The 22,066-nt window shown below is 48.0% G+C and overlaps 2 protein-coding genes across 7 annotated transcripts in view; one reads left to right on the plus strand and one right to left on the minus strand.

The window, feature by feature from the left end:
- Positions 1-12,891: 12,891 nt before the first annotated feature.
- RXFP4 (relaxin family peptide/INSL5 receptor 4) lies at positions 12,892-14,080 on the plus strand. Its single transcript, XM_059902128.1, is given in 2 exon segments — positions 12,892-13,160; positions 13,163-14,080. Coding segments are annotated over 2 exon segments (1,107 nt in total). The 5' UTR covers positions 12,892-12,910; the 3' UTR covers positions 14,020-14,080.
- Positions 14,081-15,524: 1,444 nt separating this feature from the next.
- The window catches only part of ARHGEF2 (Rho/Rac guanine nucleotide exchange factor 2), a 43,858-nt gene continuing 37,316 nt past the window's right edge, over positions 15,525-22,066 (minus strand). For all 6 annotated transcript variants that reach the window (XM_059933619.1, XM_059933628.1, XM_059933647.1 and 3 more), the window contains 8 exons: positions 21,304-21,504; positions 20,811-20,930; positions 20,614-20,681; positions 20,437-20,472; positions 20,181-20,231; positions 19,532-19,975; positions 19,098-19,281; positions 15,525-18,483 (listed from right to left, as the gene is read on the minus strand). In XM_059933619.1, coding sequence (XP_059789602.1) covers positions 18,410-18,483; positions 19,098-19,281; positions 19,532-19,975; positions 20,181-20,231; positions 20,437-20,472; positions 20,614-20,681; positions 20,811-20,930; positions 21,304-21,504 — 1,178 coding nt within the window. In that variant the 3' untranslated portion in view covers positions 15,525-18,409. The remainder of the gene's footprint in view (positions 18,484-19,097; positions 19,282-19,531; positions 19,976-20,180; positions 20,232-20,436; positions 20,473-20,613; positions 20,682-20,810; positions 20,931-21,303; positions 21,505-22,066) is intronic.

Here is a 22,066-nt window from a genome sequence, read left to right on the forward strand (position 1 = left end):
GGTTTTCATTTGCATTTCCTTAAGGACAAATGATCTTTTCATATACTTGCTGGCCTTCTGTATATCTTCTTTGAAGAAATGCACTTTCACTTTTGAATATAATGTTTCCTTCTGATAAATATTATTTGTAAATGTTTAGGAAATTTTCTTCTATTTCAATTTTATTAAGCACTTTCATCAAGAATGAGTGTTAAGGACTTCCCTGGTGGCACAGTGGATAAAGAATCTGCCTGCCAATGCAGGGGACACGGGTTCGATCCCTGGTCCGGGAAGATCCCACATGCCACAACTACTGAAGCCCGCATGCCTAGAGCCCGTGCTCCGCAACAAGAGAAGCCACCGCAGTGAGCCCACGCACCACAATGAACAGTAGCCCCTGCTCGCCACAACTAGAGAAAGCCCGCGTGCAGCAACGCAGCCAAAAAAAAAAAAAAAGAATGAGTGTTAAGATTTAGCAAATCTGTTTTTGGTAGGTTAGTTTTTTCTTTAATGCATATTGTAAACAGCTCTGATGCTACATTTCCTAAGATTGAACTCCCTCCATTTTGGAATAAACCCTTCTTGACCTGCTGAATTTGATTTGCTTATGTAGGGGAGGAAGAGTAGCTTTTTCCTCCTACCCTTTTTGGTTCTTGGCTGAGTCTTTGTAATAAAACACAGATTAACAAGAGAAGAGAATACAAATTTATTTAACACAGTATAAGTTTTATGTAACACTGGAGGCTTCATAAGGAGACGAAGATCCAAAGAAATGGTTAAACCTGAGAGTTGTTTTTGTTTTTTTTTTAATTTAGTTATTTTTGGCTGCGTTGGGTCTTCATTGCTGTGAGTGGGCTTTCTCTAGTTGTGGCGAGCGGGGGCTACTCTTTGTTGTGGTGCGCGGGCTTCTCATTGCCGTGGCTTCTCTTGCTGCAGAGCACGGGCTCTAAGTGTGCGGGCTTCAGTAGTTGTGGCTTGTGGGTTCTAGAGGGCAGGCTCAGTAGTTGTGGCGCACGGGCTTAGTTGCTCCGCGGCATGTGGGATCTTCCCGGACCAGGGATTGAATCCGTGTGCCCTGCATTGGCAGGCGGATTGTTAACCACTGTGCCACCAGGAAGTCCATCCTGAGAGTTTTTATACTAGGTTTAATTTAGAGTGGAAAGTCATGGAAAAAATATGAAAGGACAGAAAGGGATGTGAGCTAACAATGGTAATTTGGGGGAAACTGAGAAAAGCGTGTTTGTTCAGATTCTTCTTAGTGTCCTTCCATTTTGGAAATAAGGATGCTCCTTTCCTCTGGGTATAGGGAGGGCACCTCTCACATGAGGGTCTGATGACCTGCTTCAGGGGAAGTTCAGAAAGCCCTTCCTACACCTGTTGTTTCTCAGAGTCCTTCAGCTGAAAATATTCAGTGTGCCAAGTTGCCAAATTTTGTGGTAGTGTGTCCCGAACCCGTAACAGCTATTCTGTTTTTGAGTTTTGCATCTGTGTTCATAGGTGACGTCTTGGTACTTTAAAAAATCAAGTTGTAGATTTATTCCAGCTTTGAAAAACTAGTTGGCAGCCCTTTCATTTTTTTTCCCTATGCTCTAAAATACTTTGAATAACTTAGATTTTTTTTTTTTTGAAGGTGGAACTGAACTTGCTTATAAAATCATCTGGATCTGGAAGCTTTTTAATGATAGATATTTGAAAATCTTTCAAATTTCTTATGTGGTTATTCATCTGTTCAGAATTCTTACTTTTCTTGAGTTAATTTTAGTCATTTAAAAATCATCCAGGGGCTTCCCTGGTGGCGCAGTGGTTGAGAATCTGCCTGCCAATGCAGGGGACATCGGTTCGAGCCCTGGTCTGGGAAGATCCCACATGCCGTGGAGCAACTAGTCCCGTGAGCCACAACTACTGAGCCTGCGTGTCTGGAGCCTGTGCCCCGCAACAAGAGAGGCCGCGACAGTGAAAGGCCTGCGCACTGCCATGAAGAGTGACCCCCGTTTGCCACAACTAGAGAAAGCCCTCGCACAGAAACGAAGACCCAACACAGCCAAAAATAAAAAATAATAATAATAATAAAAAAAAAATCCATTTTACTTAGAGTTTAAAATGTTTTGCATGAAATTTGACTAAAGGTCTCTTATTCTTTTAATCTCATTTGTATGGCTGTTTCTTTCTCTTCTCTCTTTTTTCTTTTCTCTTATTTTCCTTAGCCTTGCCAGGGTCTTGTCTATTTGTTCACCTTTTTGAAGAACCCATGATTTAGTTTTAATCATCAGTATGTTCATCAATTCATCAATAGTATATTAAAGTTTTTTTATTAATTATCTTCTCCTTTTGGTATTATTTTGTTTCTGGTTTCTTAAGTCAAATGCTTAGTTCATTTATTTTATTTATTTTATTTATTTACTTATTTGGCTGCATTGGGTCTTCGATGCTGCGTGCTGGCTTTCTCTAGTTGCGGTGAGCAGGGGCTATTCTTAGTTGCAGTGTGCGGACTTCTCATTGCGGTGGCTTCTCTTGTTGCAGAGCACGGGATCTAGGCACGCGGGCTTCCATAGTTATGGCACATGGGCTCAGTAGTTGTGGCTCACGGGCTCTAGAGCGCAGGCTCAGTAGTTGTGGCACACGGGCTTAGTTGCTCTGCAGCATGTGGGATCTTCCTGGACCACGGCTCGAACCCGTGTCTCCTGCATTGGCAGGCAGATTCTTAACCACTGCACCACCAGGGAAATCCGAGTTCATTTATTTTAAAGTTCTCTCTGAATTTCCCCAACAAAATTTCTCTAAGGGTCTAGCCAAGTCTGATTTTCTAAACTACATTCAATAGCACTTCCTTATATTGCTAATTGAAAAAAGTCTCTCTAAAGTAAGAGAGGTTAGGCTGAGGTCATTTTTTCTTCCTGTTTAGTGCATGGCCAAAAAAAAATTGACATATGAATCCCAATGACTGTGCATTTCCTGGTGCTCATTTAGGTAGTATTAGGCTATCTACCAACTCCAAGGCAGTGACAGCTTGGAGTTCAAATAAAACCCATACAGACTTCCCTGGTGGCACAGTGGTTAAGAATCTGCCTGTCAATGCAGGGGACACGGGTTTGAGCCCTGGTCTGGGAAGATCCCACATGCCGCAGAGCAACTAAGCCCGTGTGCCACAACTACTGAGCCTGCGCGTCTGGAGCCCGCGCGCTTAGAGCCTGTGCTCCACAACAAGAGAAGCCACCGCAATGAGAAGCCCAAGCACCGAAACAAAGAGTAGCCCCCACTCGCCGCAACTAGAGAAAGCCCACGTGTAGCAATGAAGACTCAACGCAGCCATAAATAAATAAATAAATTTAAAAAACAAAAACAAAAAAAAACTTATAAGAAAAAGCAAATGTGAAAAAAATGTTAACATTCGGGGAATCTGAGTAAAGGGGATACAGAAATTCTTTGTACTATTCTTGTAGCTTTCTCTAAATCTGTAATTATGTCAAAAGAAAAAAATACCAAAAGTAAAAAAAAGGAGGAAAAAGAAGGCTATCACAACAGTAAAACAATAGGAACAACAACATGGCACCCTTAGAAGCAAAAAGGAGAGGCAACCCACTAAAGTTCTCTAAGAACTGAATTGCCAGAAAAACACCAAGCCTGAACTGTTGGGTCCTGTGTTTGACTCAGATCAACATGGCAAGGCATCTCAACCTCTCCAGAGATTCTTAATCCCAAGTACAAAGGATAATGGCAGAAAAGAAATATTTTAGGAGCTCTGTTCCATGGGGGGAAATTTTTATCAGTGACTATCTCAGGGATGATCTAAAGATCAGCGGTGAAAGGAAAACTTCCCAATAAGCAAAAATGATGTAATCAAATGTTTTGACTAAGGAACTCCCTCCACATCTAAGGATGTGAGTCAGCAAACTGGTGCTGGGAATTCACTCATGTCCTCAAACACACTGTCACCCACCCGTGGGTACCCCTACAGTATCAATGGAATGCTTGCCCTACAACGCTGGTGTGCTGAGCTGAGGGATGTAAAATAACTCTGAGGATTTGACCAATATATGGTGCTGATATGCTGGAGGATACATTGTATTTTCTCCCTTTTAATTAAGAAGTTTTTTGTAATTGTGTTTTCCTCTAGTAATGTACATCAGATGCCTGGGTGCTTATTTTCTAAAAGGTGTAAGATGGAGCTAGTCTGCAAAGAGAAGCAGGAGACTGGAGCAGGTGCGCTGAGAGAAGCAGAAACAGGAACCAAATGAAAAGCAAAAGGAATAAAACTTGCTTCCCGAGGGCTGTACTGTATTGTCTTCCCATTATCTCACCTGAATCCACTCAGATCTACTGAAACTCTAAAAATGCATTCTTGGCTCTACTCGTTCATGCCAATATGCCCACCCGCTGCTGTGAAGATAGGAAAGAGAAGGCAGGGTTAGGTAGGCAAAACGGTGAGGATTTTTGAAGGACTCTGGTATAATAAACATCAACCTGTCCTTAGATACAGGTTTCAGCACTAGAAGTAACTCAAGGGGGTTTCTGTTCCTTGCAATAAAAGAGGAACTGTAGAAAACCCAAGAGGAAGAGAATGACTGATGGAGCAGGATCTGGAAAGAGAAGGATTTGAGAACAGATACAGAGATTGCTCTTGGACAGGAAGAGGAATACTTCTTCCTGGGAATTAAAAAAATTCCCACAAGCTCAAAGAAAAACTGATTTGATTATTCTGTATCCATCAGAACCTATTTTAAATCTGTTGAATCAATGAACAACTCACCTTAGTGAACACCGTCCAGTGTCAGCCCCTCATTTCTCAAAGTCAGACAATCTTCAACCAATCAACAGCAGTATCGTAAGAGTAATTGTCTTCTATGGATGATATCTATCTAGTTATACCTCTGAAAATCCACCAGTTCCTGAACTCCAGCTTCCCCAAATCCTGTAGCTAGAAGATTTACAGTCTTCTCTGCCCATAGAGATAATGTCTGACTAACATGTCTCTCTCTCACTGTAGTAAGCAATAAATTTAGTGAACATTTCTGGTTCCTTCTGCCATAAAAAATACTATTTACTGATCTACCTTGCATTCCCTTCTGCTTGAACCAGGGTGCTTCTCATAACAAATAACAGAAAACCTAACTCAACATGCCTTGAACAATAATAAATGTATTCTCTCTCATAGCTACAAGTCCATAGATGGTGTACGCTCAGCTTCTCTGCTCTGCCTGCCTCCATGGGAAGGCTTTGTCCTTAGACTGGCTTCCTTCATGCTGACAAGATGATGGCCAACACCAACTGGGGCACATGTTTCTATGTTTAGGTCCAGCAAGAGAAAGAAATCCTCTCTGCCACTCCTAGAATAAAAATCCTTCCCCCAGTTCAGTCTGATTGGACCAACCTGTGGACTAATAACACTTACCAGGATAATGTCACGTGTTGATTGGCTTAATCCTTGACTCTTGAACCAATTACTGTCAAGAGGATGGTTACATTGTGATGGGCTTAAACTAATCAGGATCCACTCCTAGAGCTGGAGATGGAGTTAGCTTTCTCCAAGTCATCTGGGCTCTTGAGGAATGGATACCGGAACAGAATTAGGGGAGGAATGGATACTGGAACAGAATTAGGTTCTTTAGAAAGGAAGAGGGGGACATGGATGCTATGAAAGCAACCAACATGGTCACAAAGCTACTGGACCTTTCCTTCTATGAGCTTACCCATAACAACTTTCCACTGAAACCTTCTAAGTCTAGATCTTCAAGACCAGGTCTCTTTCCAGACCATGTAGTCAACTGCATATTGGATCACTATACCCAAATGTTCACAAATTTTTCAACCTCCTTTTCCTCCTGTATTTTCTAATGCCAGTGCTATACATCTGCTATACATCGATCCAGCCACCCATTCATGTACCCTCCATGTACTTAATTCCCCAAGCTTATACACTGGTGGTCATTCTTAATTCCTCCCTTCTCTTAGTCACTTTACATCCCCAGTCACTTGATTCTATTTCCTAAACATAATCCATATTTCTTCCCTCCTCTACTTCCTAACTATCCCAGCCCCTGTTTACAAAAGCCTCCTAATTGATATTTCTTCTCCTACCATTCTCAACCTCCTTGAATGGTCTTTCACATTGTCAATAGATAGATAATTTAAAAAAATAAATCTGATTCTGTCACTGTTTAGATTAAAAGCTTTTAGTGGCTTCTTATTCTACAGGATAAAATCCAAGCTTCTCTGCCCGGCCTAAGGTCCTCCATAACCTCATTATTGCCTCCTCCACCCATCTTTCCTGGTCTTTTCCTTGGTACACACACTATTGTGCCAACCATGCTGAAACACTTGCATTTCCCCAGATTCTGCATGCAGTTGCATACCCCCATGTCTTTGATCATACTGTTCCCATCACCTGAAATGCCCTTTCCCTGGACAAGCATCTACGGATATTTCAAGGCTTAGTACAAAACTCATCTCTCTGACTATCCCAGGTAAAGCTAAACACCTCTTCCTTTGTAGTACCTTGGAACGCTCTATTAAATCTTTAGTATAGCACCTTTCATGCTGTATTTACAAGTATTGTTTATGTTGCCTTTACTAAGAGTGAGCTGTTTGAGGGCAGGAGCTATGTCTTAATCATCTTTGTGTATCCCAGGGCTGCATGGTGCCTGTCACTTACCAGATGCCCAGGAAATGCATTTTGGATGAATGTATGAAAGATCTAGCTGATCAGGGACATGTGAAAAGATTTTCATGCATTGCCGAAGCCTCATTCTGAGGCTGGAAACTGTAAGTTGTAGTCAGATACCAATGTTAGTATAGAGTAGAGCAGGGTATCCCACCAAGAAATTGACTAGCAGTGTCCATTACTGAAGACTTAAACTCTGTTTGATTTTAGAACAGTGGCCCCGGAAAGAGCCTCTGCTCATCGACGTGCGTGGGGACGCATCTGTCCCATTCCTTTCTCAGGAAGGTGAATACCTGACATCTGAAATGGAAACCTACCTTTCATGTAGGGGGCCTTAGAAGACAGAAGGGCTAGGATGCTCAGAGCCACAGCCTGGGATGCCCAGTGTGGGGCACTCTAGAGTGAACCTGGCCCAGAGCAAATGGAGTCAGCAATGAGGCTGTCCTGTTTCAGAGGGGCACACTGCTAGGATTGGAGGCTGCGGCAGGCAGGACTTGGCTGCACTGTAGATGGACCTGGAATGTTGAACAGATGGAGGAGGAACAGATGCTTCAGTGAGGCAAACGGGAAGGGACAACCATGGCCTGGCAGCCATCAGGGCTCTTTCCTCCATGCTTGCTGTTGCATATAGCAGTAATCCATTCCTTTTAATTTTATTTATTTATTTATTTATGGCTGCGTTGGGTCTTCGTTTCTGTGCGAGGGCTTTCTCCAGTTGCGGCGAGCGGGGGCCACTCTTCATCGCTGTGCGCGGGCCTCTCACTGTCGCGGCCTCTCTCGTTGCGGAGCACAGGCTCCAGACGCGCAGGCTCAGTAGTTGTGGCTCACGGGCCTAGTCGCTCCGTGGCATGTGGGATCTTCCCAGACCAGGGCTCGAACCCGTGTCCCCTGCATCGGCAGGCAGATTCTCAACCACTGCGCCACCAGGGAAACCCAGTAATCCATTCCTTTTAATTGTTGAGTACCATTCCATTGTATGAACATACCACAATTTATTCCTCCATTCACTTGTTGATAGAAAATTATGTTATCCATTTGAGTTGTTTCCCATTTTAAGCTACTTCAAATAAAGCTGCTGTGAACACTGGTGTACAAGTCTTTATGTGAATGTGTACTTTCATTTCTCTTGTGTAAATGCCTAGGAGTAGAAAGACTAGGACATATGGAGTATATGTTTAACTTTTTAAGAAAATGTCAAATTGTTTTACAAAGTGATCGTATAATTTTATATTCCCATCAGCAATGTATGAAAGTTTTGGTACCCTACTTCCTCACCAACTCTTGGTATGGTCAGTTTTTTTTTTTTTAGACATTCTAATAGGAATGTAGTATTATCTCACTGTGGTTGTACTTTGCATTTCCCTAGAGGCTAATGATGTTGAGCATCTTCTCATGTGTTTATTTGCTATCCGTATGTCTTCTTTGATGAACTATCTGTTCAAATCCTTTACCCCTTTTAAAAAATAAGGTTGTTTTCTTATTATTGAATTGTGAGAATCCCTTAGATATTCTAGATGCAATTTTTTTTTTTTTTTGTTCTTTGTTTGTTTGTTTTGGCTACACCAAGCAGCATGTGGGATCTTCCCCGACGAGGATCGAACCCATGCCTCCTGCAATGGAAGCATGGAGTGTTAACCACTGGACCGCCAGGGAAGTCCAGGTACAAGTTCTTTATAAGATCTGTGATCTGCAAATATTTTCTTAGTCTGTGGCATATCTTTTCATTCTCTTAACAGTGTTTTTCAAAGAGCAGAAATTCTAGGCTTGTGGTTGCTGAGGGGGAGTGGGGATGGGGAGGGACGGATTGGGAGTTTGGGATTAGCAGATACAAACTATTATATATAGAATGGATAAACAACAAGGTCCTACTGTATGGCACAGGGAACTATATTCAATATCCTGTAATAAACCATAATGGAAAAGAGTATGAAAAAGAATACATACATATGTGTATATATGCGTATATACCCTATGTGTGTGTGTGTGTGTGTGTGTGTGTGTGTGTGTGTATGGTTGCCCAGAAAGTTCAGGGTTTTCCATTAAGATGTTATATATATCTGAATCACTTTGCTGTACACCAGAAACTAACACAACATTGTAAACCAACTATACTTCAATAAAAAATAAGCTAAAAAAAAAGTTCTTAATTTCAGTGAAGCCCAATTAATCAATTTTTTGCTGTTACAGATTGTGCTTTTGATGTTGTATCTAAGAAATTTTTGCCTGACCCAAGGTCATAAAAAATTTCTCCTTTGTTTTCCTTTAGAAGTTTTGGAGTTTTAGGTTTTACATTTAGATCTATGATCCATTTTGAGTTAAATTTTGTGCATGGTGCGAGGTAGGGACTGAAGTTCTCTCATGCACGCTGTTTTTTTTTAATGTGAGTGTTCAGTTGTTACAGAATCATTTGTTGAAAAGACTATGTGTTCTTCAGTAAATTGCCGTTGCACCTTTGTGGAAAATCAGTTGACTGTAAATATGTGGGCCTATTTCAAGACTCTCAATTCCACTGATTTATATGTCTGTCCTTTTGCTAATACCACACTGTCTTGACTACTGTAGCTTTAAAGGCTTGGAATTGGATACATGAGTACTCCAACTTTATAATCTTTTTACTAAACTGTTCTGGCTATTTTACAAAATCGTTTGGCTATTTGCACTTCCACATGAATTTTAGAATCAGCTTGTCAATTTCTTTTAAAAAGGCTGCTAGAATTTTGACTAGGATTGCATTGAATCTACAGACCCATTATGAGGGGAACTGACATCTTATTATTGAGTCTTCAAACTCATGAACACAGGATACCTCTCCATTTATTAAGATCTTCTAAATTTCTCTCAGCAGTGATTTGTAGTTTCCAGTGTACAAGTATTGGTACATCTCTTGTCAGATTTATCTCTAAGATTTTTTTATTTTTGATGCTCTGGCAGCTTCATCTTAATGTGGAAAATAAAAGAGATGGATCACTCTCACTGCCTTTGCAATTTTTCTGTAAATATAAAGCTCTTCCAAAATATAAAGTTGAGAGAGACAGAGATTGATTCAGAAGTTGCCCTTTAGCACTGAAGCTGCCCATGCCCCTTAACCAAGACTGGAGGATTTTCTCCAGTAGCTCTTGACAGACACATGAAGTAGTAGAGGTGGTGGCTGATTGGGTTGATGTGAGGTTAGAGATTGGATTAGGCGCAGGTCCCCTCCTCCTGCCACTTGTAGTCCTCCAAGCAGCTAGTCTCAGTCTCCACTGTCATAAATACAAATGCCAAGATCCCTTCTCTTTATGCTCTGTGGAGGGATAACTCAGTCTCTTCTGCCACCTCCCCCAATTCCTCTTTGCCTAGGCTTTGGAGTGCAGGACAGGGATGTGGGGCTGAAAAGACATGTGGATGAGGGAGGGGAGGGTATTCAGGTGACTGAGGGGAAGGCCCAGATGTTGGAAGTCCCTTTTATGAAAGGGAGACACTGTAATCTACCACTACAGGTCCTTGGATTCTGAGATAGAAAATGGGGGGCTTCCCTTAGTGGCGGAGTGGTTGAGAATCTGCCTGCTAATGCAGGGGACACGGGTTCGAGCCCTGGACTGGGAAGATCCCACATGCCGCAGAGCAACTAGGCCCGTGAGCCACAACTACTGAGCCTGTGCGTCTGGAGCCTGTGCTCCGCAACAAGAGAGGCTGCGATAGTGAGAGGCCCGCGCACCGCGATGAAGAGTGGCCCCCGCTTGCCGCAACTAGAGAGAGAAAGCCCTCGCACAGAAACGAAGACCCAACACAGCCAAAAATAAATTAATTAATCAATTTAAAAAAAAAGAAAAAAAAAGAAAATGGGGCTGGAAAAGTATGGCTCTAGAGGGTAATATGAACGTGAGAGATGGCAAAAGCATTTCTGTTGGGTCCAGTTCCTCCTCTTCCTCCAGCAGTTGTGGGGGAAGAGGCCATGGAAAGCAGAGTTGTCGCTATCCTTCTGTCCATATCCTGCTGCTCTTTCCTTTGGCGCTTCCCAAGGGCAGGGTCTGGCACTTCTGGCACTCTGGAAGGGGAAGAGGTTAGAGGTGGAAAGAAATGCCCAAAGGGTTTTGTGATGTACTGGAAAGAGCTAGATTCTAGGAGTCAGAAGACTTTTATCTCAAATCCTCACTCTGCCACTACTTCCCCTGTGGCCTTGGACAAGTCACTTTCACGCCCTATAAAATGAGAAACTGAACTAGATGATCTGAAAAGCCCACCCATCTCAAAAAGCTTATTATATTTTATGATAGGGACCATATTATGTTTTCATCTCCCCAGCATCTAGCACAGTGCCTGGCACATAGTAAGTGTTCAAGAAATGCTGTGATTAATGAATGAATGGATGAATCAAGGAACAAACTAACAAAATACTAAAATGAAGGGGCCCAAAGTGAAGTTCTTAAAGTTGGTCAGTTGGCGGCACCACCTCTCTACATAACCACAAAGGAGTGTTGATAGTCTCAGACCAAGGGAAAGGATTTAGATTAGAAAAGAATAAAGGTAAAAAAAAATGATCAGAGGACCGGATATTTCAAATGGAAAGCAGAACCCTGAAATTCTGACCCAGCTTCTGTTTTCCAAGCCAAGAGAAAATAGGTCCAGTGCATTAAAAGACATCGTGGCTGCCAAATGGACAAAGTGATGCAGGATGGGTGGAAGAGTAAACATGGCCCTGAGAGAGGGAGTGATTGGCACAAGTCACAAAGGAGCAGTCCCTGAGGCCAGGAGGTAGCCCCTGGGGCTCACCTGAACTTGGGCTGGGCACTCCCCTGCGGCCACCCCCTTCACACCCATCCCTTGCTGAAGGACCCAAACATCCTGGCACCCAGTCTGAATCTCTTTCACCCCTGGGTCTCTCCTATGGGGTTCATCAAACCCATTGTTGATTATCCTGAAAGGGCCCCTCTCCTCCCCTAGCACTCAAGGGAACTGAACGTCAAACATCTTAGTTAGCTAGCAGAGGACAGGATGGTGCTGAATATTTTGAAAAAGCCTCATTCTTTTATCTACACCCTGCCCCTCACCCCACGTCTTCTATTTTCCCCCATCACTGCAAATCCTGCAAAGGATAGGGATACGGGCACAAAAGGGGAGGACCCAATGATGCACTTTTTCCATTTAGGACTGAGATCATGGGGAGACAGGATGAGGTGTGGTAAGGGTATATCTCAGAATCCACAGTTCTGAAAGGGGGTTTGGGGGTTGGAGGAGAGAGTAGGGGTACCACTGACCTCTGTCTCCACAGATTAGAGTAGGAAAGGGTGAAATGGCAGTGGGAGTGGTAGAGGTTACAGGACTTCTTAGCAAGAAGAGAACTGAGGGCATGCCCCGGGCCTGCTCAGGTCCTCATAGGCTGTGTTCCCAGTAGGGAGGGAACAGGAAGCTGTGACTTCCTCTCCCCTTTTCCTCCCTGCCCTTAGCCTCAAAGTCACTTGATGCTGCAATGAATTCCAACCTGTGTTTTAGTTGGCACTGTTCCCTGGGCATGGTGATAATAGCTGCTCGGTCGGTACCTTGCTCCCTTGTGCCACAAACACCCCCAACTTTTCCTTTGAAATAATAATCACTCATGCAAATAGCAATGTATAAAGTGCTTTTTCATGTGTTATCTCATTTTACCACACCAATCCCGTAAAGCAGAGACTTTTACCCGAAAAATTTAAGCTAGGAAACTGAGGCTCGGGAGTAAAGTCACACAGCGAGTGAGGAGCAGATCTGGGACTCCAGAACTTCTGCTCTTTCTCTCTCAAATACCTATTCTGATTCCCTGCCTCCATGCTCCCTCCCAGGCCCCTTCCCCCTGGCTCCAAGGGAGCATTTTCTGCAGAGAAGGGGGCCCCTGAACACTGTTAGGATTAGAGGGGGCTCCAGTTTGGTTCCTGTCATCCCTGAGATGGGGTATCTGTGGGCCTCTCCCTGGAGTGGAGGCTTGGGGCTGCCCTGCATTGTGGGATCATTCTCCCTCCCCCCACCCTCTTCTGCGTAGAGCTCTACACAAACACAAACACATTTATCCCAACGTTCAGGTTCTCTCTCACTCTGCCCCACCCACCACCAAGACCAACAGAGAAGTGGCAGGTCGTCCCTCCACCGCCCGCCCCCTGAGGTGTGGGCGTGGGCTGGGCCTCCAGGCAGCCAGAGGCCCCGAGAGAAGCAGAGAAGCGCTCAGATCTACACGGTCCTGCTGAGAGCCTTAGGTGGCCCCTGCCAGTCTGGCAGGCACCCCTGGCCCCTCTGCCCAGCACCACCGACGTCTGATGCCCTGCGATGCCCACGCCCAGCACCTCTGTGCCCCCGCCTGCTTTCTGGGTCAACACCTCTGGAGGCAGTGTGCTGAGTGCTGACGAAGCTATGATGCCTGTTGGATTCCTAGCCCTGAGGGTTGCCCGGGCCTATGGGCTCGTGGGGGCCATCGGCTTGCTGGGAAATTTGGCCGTGCTCTGGGTTCTGGGTAACTGCGCTCGGCGAGCCCCCTGCCCACCTTCTGACGCTTTTGTCTTTAAACTAGCTTTGGCAGACCTGGGCTGGCACTCACTCTCCCCTTCTAGGCAGCCGAGTCGGCACTGGACTTCCACTGGCCCTTCGGAGGTGCCCTCTGCAAGATGGTCCTGACAGCCACCGTCCTCAACATCTACGCCAGCATCTTCCTCACCACGGTGCTGAGTGTTGCCCGATACTGGGTGGTGGCCATGGCTGCAGGACCTGGCACCCACCTCTCGCTCTTCTGGGCCCGTGTGGCCACCCTGGCCGTGTGGGTGGCAGCTGCCCTGGTGACAGTGCCCACGGCTGTCTTTGGGGCCAAGGGCGAGGTGACTGGCGTGCGTCTGTGCCTGCTGCGCTTCCCCAGCAGGTATTGGCTAGGGGCCTACCAGCTGCAGAGGGTGGTCCTGGCCTTTATGGTGCCGCTGGGCATCATCACCACCAGCTACCTGCTGTTGCTGGCCTTCCTGCGGTGGCGGCAACGGCAGGACAGCAGGGTCGTGGCCCGCTCCATCCGCATCCTTCTGGCCTCTTTCTTCCTCTGCTGGTTCCCCGATCACGTGGTCCCTCTTTGGGGTGTCCTGGTGAAGTCTGACCTGGTGCCCTGGGACAGCACTTTCTACACCATCCATACCTATGTCTTCCTCATCACCACCTGCCTGGCACACAGCAACAGCTGCCTCAACCCCATGTCGTACTGCTTCCTAAGGCGGGAGCCCCGGCGGGCCCTGGCAGACACCTTCAGGGATCTGTGAGCAAGGCTGTGGCCCCAGGGCTGGGGCTGGGTAGAACAGGTGGCCCTAAAGGAGGTGGGCAGGCGGTGGATGGAGAGCACCCCTTGGGAGGGTGGCCCTTCTACCAGGCTTACCAACCTGGACAAAGGGACACCTGGGTGAAGGGGGCAAGGTAAACCCCCTCCTCTTTGTGGGGATCCACGCAGCCTAGGGAGAGAGAGGTTGGCCTCTCTGCCACGATGCAACAACCTCAGGGAACGTCTGATCTTTTATCCCCAACTCTGGCTATGGGGGAACAGGGAGGCTGGGACCCAGGTCAGGGCTGGGTATGACCAAGTGGAAGTCTCCACGTGGAGATGGGAATGATGAGGATCTGAGAATAAACCTCTGGAGCATCCACAAAGTGTCTGCACCTTTCATCTCAGTTCCACCTCCAGGTCAAGGTGGCCCAAAGGATTCTTTGCCCCATTTCTGCCTTCTGTGAGAATTCCCAGGAAAATTTCCCTAAGGGTTCTAGACTAATTGGGTCATAGGTCAGTGTCTATCTCCCTCTATCCCCTCCACCCTCCCTCCCTCACCTCAAATGGGGTGTACCCTTGCCCTTCTCTGGTGCTGGGGCCAAATATGCCCTTCTCCTCTGGCCACCTCTACCTTCTTACCATCTCATTAGTGTCTACAGAAACTTGGTGCCCACAGACACCTCAGCTGCAAAAGCTGTAGTTCTCCCTGCTGTGTGTGGGGTCTTGCTGGATCCCTAGCTCCAGCCAAGCTCGGAGTGCAAACCCCTGTTGCTGGCTGGGAGTACCCGTGTGTCTCTCCTTAAATCAGGATTTGGAGGGAGAAGTGAAGATAAGGACAAGCTGAGGATGTGGGTGGGGCATAGGGAGGCAAGAAATGCGGAAGGGGGTTGGGAGAAGAGGAGGCTGAATGTGCAGCTAGAGGAGTGGGAACCACAGAACAGGTGCTAATCTTCCTCCTCCCCCAAGGGCTTAGAGCATCAACTCAGGCGTCAGAACACCTGGATTCACATCCTAGGTCTGACACTAACCAGCTGAGGGACCTCGGTAAGTCACTTTACTTCTCTGTACCTGCTTTCTCAATTTAAAATGGGCTGTTAAGGATTTAACAGTGCCTGAAATAGAGTTTTAGCTATTATTCTTACACCCCATGTAAAATGGAGACAGAGAGAAGAAAAAAGGAAGAAATAAGGGGGCAACTGGGAGACAGGGACAAGGAGCCATAAAGGTCTTGTCTGGAATTTTTACATGCTCTGGAGTGAAATCAAAGTTTTACATAAGGAACTGAGTGAGGAGTTGGCCCCTCAGGCCCCTCTTGAAGGTGTGCACTCCAGGGCAGGGGGTTCCCCTTTGGTTTCTGGATCCATAGATACCCAGCAATGATAAATGCTAGCCGTCAGAAGGGACTTTCGGTGGGGGCAGCCCCTGGGAAGGAGGGAGGTGGCAGAGAGAAAATGGGGTGCAGCTCCCACTGCCATTGCCCCACCCCAAGGTCTGACATGTCTGAACCCAGCTGGGCACGGCGCCTCCTGAGTGAGTGGAGCCCCCTCTGGAGGGGGCACCGCCTGCACCAGCTCCATCCAGTTGCTGAACAAAAGAGGCTCTAAAGAGCCGCCTAATTCACACCATATTAAGCAAATGCTAAAGAGATTTAATTAGCCTCTTGATGTTTAATTTTCTTTCTTTGATAATGTTTAAACGGTTCCAAAATCCACATCTATTCCCAGCCAATTCAGGATGGAAGATCCTCCACCACTCAAGTGCCCCTCTTCCCACCCCCTGCAGCTCCTCTGATGGCCCTGCTGGGGCTCCGGATATTGGCTCCTCTGGGGGCATCGCTGCTTTATGGGCTTTATGGGACCCGGAGGTAAATATTGACAAAGTTTAAACAGGTCCAAGTCAGAGGTGAATGAATGCATGCAGACCCACCCTTTGGGATGGGAGAGGGAGGGGAGGGTGCAATGGAAAGGAGGCATTGCTGTGGCAAGAAGCTGGGCCCTGGCTCCCTGGAGCTCAAGCCAGAGCGCTGTGAAACTGCCAACAGGGCAGACAGAGAGTAAGACTGAGTTTCCAAAAATGGGAATAGAGAGGGGACAACGGACAGAATGGGAAAGACGTGAGAGAGGGACTAATCTCAGAGGAACTACCATGTCAGAGAAATGTGTGTCTTGTTTTGGGATCAAGGATGAAGAGGGAGTTTCAGTCCAGGGGCGGCAGGAGGGACAGAGCAGCTCTCCTGTGAGCTGTGGGCTTCTCGGAACCCACGCTCTGGGCTCTGCGTCCCCAGGTATCCGTTACACTCCTGACCAGCATCCTTCACTGGATCTGTAAGAACGCTGGAGGAGCCTGCATTCCCTTTCCTGGTGGTCTTTGGATGCTAACATCCCACTGCTCTGCCTTTACAACTTTGGGTCCCAGCTGCTTCCCGCTGACGTGGCACACAGCTGAGCCATGGGCCATCGTGTTGGAAACTTTGGAGCTCTGGTGTTTTTCGGCAGAGCAGCCTAGGAGGGGAAGTGGAGAACTGCAGCTAGGAGGGCTGGCCCTTTCCTGGCTCCTCTGCTGGGCTGGCAACCCTCTGCACCCAGGTTTCCCTGTCTGTGAAATGAGAACAATTCCTACCTCACAGATTCCGTTATGGATGAGAAAGCACCTTGTCAAGGCCAGATGCTGACGGATGAGAATTACAGGAGTGGAGGGTGCTGGCTGTGCCCCCAGGCCTGCCCCCCACCCCAGGTGATTTCAATTCCTCTTTCTAGCTGAGGTCATGGGCCCCATCCTTCCCATCTTACTCCATGGGCTCCAACAGAGGTCTGTGCACTATGCCAACATTTATACAACTCTAGACTCTCTCACCCCTCCCCCTACAGCCCCAGAGCAGGGTATTAACCAGAAACAGGAAGCAAAAAATTAATGAAAAACAAGAACTGAAACCTACTTAATCTCTCACTGCCTCTCAAAATGGCAAAGAGCAAATGAGCAGCTCCTAGGAGGGGAACCGTCTTAAAAAGGTTAAACCAGGGCTCTGGCACTGCGAAGAACAAGGGCAGAGTGAGGGCTGAACCTGAAAATGAATGACTCTGGGGAGAGGCTAACAGGAACTGTGCTGAAAGGGAGGGAAGGGGGCAAGAGGCTGATGCAATTCCTGAGCATGGCATGCAAATGAGATGAAAACAAGTTTTTTAATGTTGGAACCTCCAACAGCCACTGGAACCTAAGTGCCCCTTCATTATCCTTGTATTTGTGAGCGTCAAAGATGACAACAAAAAAAGATTGGCAGCAGTTTCTTTTGTTAGCGCCCCCTGTCTTCAGGGAGGCAGTCACCCTTCCTGGGAGAGGAAGAGGCTCCTTTTGGAGGAACACACGTCATCGCCTGGCTCTCCCCCTCACCAGCACCCTCAGAACTGGCAGACATTAACAGACAGTACTTCCTGGGGTTCCAGGACTTTAATTTTCCCCGTTTTATCTTTTTTTTTTTTTTTTTTTTTTTTTAAACAATCAAATTTGCAGAAAACTGGCTGGGGCTGGCAGGCACTGGGGTGGGGTGGGGGGAGGTCCATTGAAAAATCCCCCAAATTCACGCAGAGGTTTCAGGTCATGGTTGCTGAGGTGGGGGATGAGGTCAGGGTTTGTAGATTTCCCAACTCACCCAAGAACTGTTTTTCCAAATGGCTGGGGAAGAGATCAAAATGGGTCCCCCAGTACTATAGATGAGTGGAGAAGTCATTGTTCCCCCCATCCCTCAAGTTCTTCCGAGATGTAGAGATAGAGGGCTGCGATTTCTAATTGCCTACAATCTTCTCTTAAAAATATAAAACACGTGCAGTTGGCTTTGGTACAAAAAAGAAAACAACAACAACAAAAAAACATTCTGGTCCCTGTGAGTTTTTCCCCTCACCCCCCCAACAAACCATTACGGCCACCTCAACCTGTATTCCATCAACTCTAGGAAGCCAGGTTATCTCCCTGGGGTTTCCATAGAAGACAGAGAGAAGGGGGAACAGCAGTAAGAGGTTGAGGGGAAGGGGAGAGGGACATGGCCCTGACCACAGCCCTTCCTGAAGGGGCAGTAGGGTCTTATGGCTGCAGCCTCTCCTCAAAGATGGGTGTTGCTCAGGAGGGGTGTCAGGGCTAGAACCCAGCAGCTGCACAGTTAAGCCTGAATAAACCCCAGTAGTGTTAAAGGACAAGGCCCCCTGATCCCTATGGCTTGGTTCCCATGTCCCTGGTCCTCTAAATCTCCCCTCTCCCTCCATAACTAATAAACAATAAATAAATAAATTTTCCTAAAGTAGAGGGAAGAAGGCATGAAAAATTGGCATCTGCAGTGTAGCTTCTGGATGCCACCAGGGGGCACTGTGGCCTAATACCCCCAGCTTCCTAAATGGCCCCCCGTGTCCAAGGATCCCAAGAGCTGGCAAGGACAATCAGCAGTTCTTTCAAAAGTTCCCTCGTCATTGGCAGATTGGAGTCCCCAGGTTTGCCTCCCTCAGTAATGTTCTTCAGGGGGACACGGGGTGGGGGGAGGGGCCCCCTTAGCTCTCTGAAGCTACAGGCTCCCCGTCGCGGCTCTCAGTCTCTTCCGGGATGTCCTGCATTCGGGTGAAGTCTGAAGGAGGACGGGGCAAAGTTAGTGAGTGAACAGATGCTCCCGTGATCAACTGAACCCCTACACTGACGCCTCCCCGTCTGTGGGCTGAGGAGCTCAGAGAGCTGTGAGGGAGGGCAGAGGTCTGTAATCCTTGGGTGAGGGGAAAACCTCTGTCAACAAAGTAAGGTATCCACACCTAGGTACTTGGAAGTATATGGAGACACAATTTGATTAATAAAATACAAAATATGTTAAGATTAGTATTACATGAAGTCACAGTAGTTTTGGGTTATTTTGTATTTCCTGAACCAACTATAAGAACTTGGAGGGCTTTGAAATTTTTTTACTTTGAAAATCTACTTCTGCTTGAAAAGGCTGGGAATCATGGACTTACTGGAGCAGAGGCCCCTACATTCTTTGCTTCCTAGAGTTCCACTTCCCATCTACCAGGAGGCAAAACAGGAAGTGCTCTGTGCCCCTCCCAAGAGTTACTGTAGACCTCAGTGGTTGGTTAGGGACCATCCTAATTGTTCCCGTGCTTTAGGATGCAGGCTTCATTTGGAAACCACAGCCCAAGGGTCTGTACCCAGGTTACATCCCATTTCCATTCCATGTCTCCACCAGGATCTCACCTCGTGGACTATGGGGCGGAGACAGACGGCTGCTACCTTCCTCCTCGCTGCCGGTGTCGGGGTCACTGCTATCTTGTAGCCGCTCATCGGGGCTGCCCAGCTCCTGCCTCTCTCGATCCTCAAAGGGTCGATGGACAGAGCGAATAGTCACAGGCAAATCCAGGCGGTCATGGCCTCGGCTGGGCTGTGGACAGCAGGCCAGAAAAGCAGGAGGCCAGGGAATGAGCAGTGTGAAGACTCAACTCTCAGCACCTCTACCACTGACTGATTTCTTTCCGCACCCATCGCAACTGTTCAGTCCTCCCATCAGTATCCTATATCCTTCAAGTCTGATGCCTGATGTCATTTGGCCTCAAATCTCCAATTCCTTTCTGGTTCTCTCATGGACCCTGATGTCCACCCTGATGTCAGTTCACTACTTCAAGCTTCCTTACCTGTGGGGGGGTGAAACTCAAGTACAGGGCATCGCCTGCAGGGAGGCTACGCCGCCTCGGATCCAGAGGCCGCCGGGCCCAGGGGGCCTCAGCTGGGAGTGGTTCCGTGTGGCCCAAGGCGGCCAGCTGCCTGCGAGCCTCTTCGGCCTCCCGCTCCAGCAGGGCGCGGGCCTGCTCGCTCTCTCGGAGCCGGGCTTCCAGGCTGCCAGCCTCCGTCGCCCGCTCTTCGCCGAGGCGTCGGCAGCGCCGTAGCTCCTCTTGCAGCAGCGTGTGTTGCCGCTGCAGCAATGCCAGTTCCGTAGCCTGCTTTTCAGGAGCCACAGGGACAGCCCCGGCTCTGCCAGCCTCCCCATCCCGGGAGTTGGCTCGGGTCAGCTTCTCCCGCCGCTCGGGGCCCTCAGGGAACCGGGCTTCCATCAAAGTGTCCTGCTGGGCCACAGCCGCCTGCGGGTGGAATGGAGACGGAGGGGTGTATCAGGACCCCGTTTCTTCTACCCCTCACCCTCACTCCCCAGGGCCCAGGTCATGATTCCTGGAGAGCTCGAATCGGGAAGGCTTAGAAAGGCCTGTTAGGATGATTCTGTCCCACCTAAATGGGCAGCTCGGGTCTGGCTCCTCCCCTTCCCACGCTAGCCCTTGCCCCACTGACCTGTAGGCCATGTAGAAGTCCATAGAGATTGACCAATCGCTGCAACGCTTCCTGAGGACAGAGGAGAGGGTGGGAACAGAGTCCAAGCTTCAGGATGGGAGAACTGCCCAGAAGTTGAATAAGTGTGGGTGTGGGACAATAAGACTGCAAGTACTTTGAGGTGTACACTCCCCCTCCCAACTCCAAACTGGGCTCTAACTTTTCAGATGAGAGTACCCCTCCTTCAGTCTCCTATATCATCACATTCCCACCTCACCTCCTGGGGAGATCTCAGCTGATTTCCATTTCGATCCTGCAGAAACGGGCAAGGATGGGGAATCAGCAGACACACAAGTCCCTGGTGCCTGTCCCTGATAGCTCTGAGTCAAGGATCTATAGGGCAGCTGTCCCTTTCCCTCCCTCTAGCCAAGTCCTGACACCTCCTGAAACCCACCTTCTGGCTGGAGTCTGAGTCAGCTCTGCAGAGCTCAATGGAGCCATTGAAGGTTCTGGCCTCACCATCTGTTGAGAAGGGGAAAAGGATGGGCCGAACCACTTCCCTAGCACCCCGATACCACTCAGTCCCTGGTACCACCCCATTCTCTTTAACCCCTCCCACGTGCTACCTTGGTCCCCTGCCCTGGCACTCACTGGCAGTGACTCCAGGACTCGTGTTACCACCGCTGTCCGGTTCCACGGACAGGGCTGGTTCCCGGGGTGTCAAGAGCAGCTCCACTCCAGGCCCCACCAGCAGGTCTTTCAGGCCCTCCACTGCGGGGAAAGAAGAGGTGAGGACAGCAGCAACAGAGAATTCTGTGGGGGATGGGAGGCGATGCCATTCGCTCAGTACACGGAACATGTAGGCATCTAGGGGAATGCCCCCTGCACATGTAGTGGGGTCTCACTGCCACCACCACATACAAGGCAAAGGTCATTAAAGGTGCCCAAGGGGCAGCACAAGTATGTGCAGGATGAGAGGTGTCAAACAGCAGCAAGGACCATCTTCCCCCGCAAGCAACAGGCACTCAGGGGAGTTATGGCCTATGGGGCTGACGTCCCCCTTGTCTGTGTGTGTCTAGCCACGGGTCCATATCTTGGGATGGTGAGTGGATGAGTCTGGACTCTTCCCTAGGAGCTCCCTCACCCTCACGGATGGCATCCTGCAGCAGCCGCTCGCCACGAGGGGACTCGAGGGACTCAGAGCGGAAAAGCCCCCTGGGCAGGGTGGGCAGGGGCATCCCGCTGCCGCCATCCTCTTCCACCTGGAAGTGGGTCATCTCGGCAAACAGCCCAACCTTCTCCTGCAGCAGCTCCACCAGTGCCCGGTCTTTCTGCTGCAGCTCCACTGTGGATGAGAAACAGGTGAGCACCCAGAAGAGCCAGTAGTGGAGGGGCAGCCCCAGGGGTCAGGGGCCAGGCCTGGGCAGAGGGGCAGGATTTAATTTTGATTTTTTGGCATTTATGAAAAAGAAAATAACTTTTTTTTGGGAAAAGTAACACGTACTTTTGTTTTAAAAACAAAAGTAAAACAATGTGTGGCAGGGACTGCAGGCTGTCCACCAGTTTTCATTCTCCCCACCTTCCTTTAATTAGAGAAGGTGTGCAAGTTTCATCTGGGCACACGGCTGCCCAGTTACACTCGATTTTCCAGCCTGGCTTGCAGCTAGGCATTGGCACGTGACTAAATTCTGGCCAACAGATGTGAGAGTCTTCCAGATCTGCCCTTAAAAAAAATCGGTACAAACTCTCCTTGTTCTTTACCCCTCCTTGCTAGCTGGGATGCAGATGTGATAGCAGGAGCTGGAGTAGTGATGGAGACACAGACATAGAGGACATAGAGATGGGGAATCTTCACATTGAAGAGGGCAGAGCTGCACAACTACTCTGTACTTCCCACTTCTGGACTC

The sequence above is a fragment of the Balaenoptera ricei genome, chromosome 1 (genome assembly GCF_028023285.1).
Source record: "Balaenoptera ricei isolate mBalRic1 chromosome 1, mBalRic1.hap2, whole genome shotgun sequence".
Taxonomy (NCBI): Eukaryota; Metazoa; Chordata; class Mammalia; order Artiodactyla; family Balaenopteridae; genus Balaenoptera; species Balaenoptera ricei.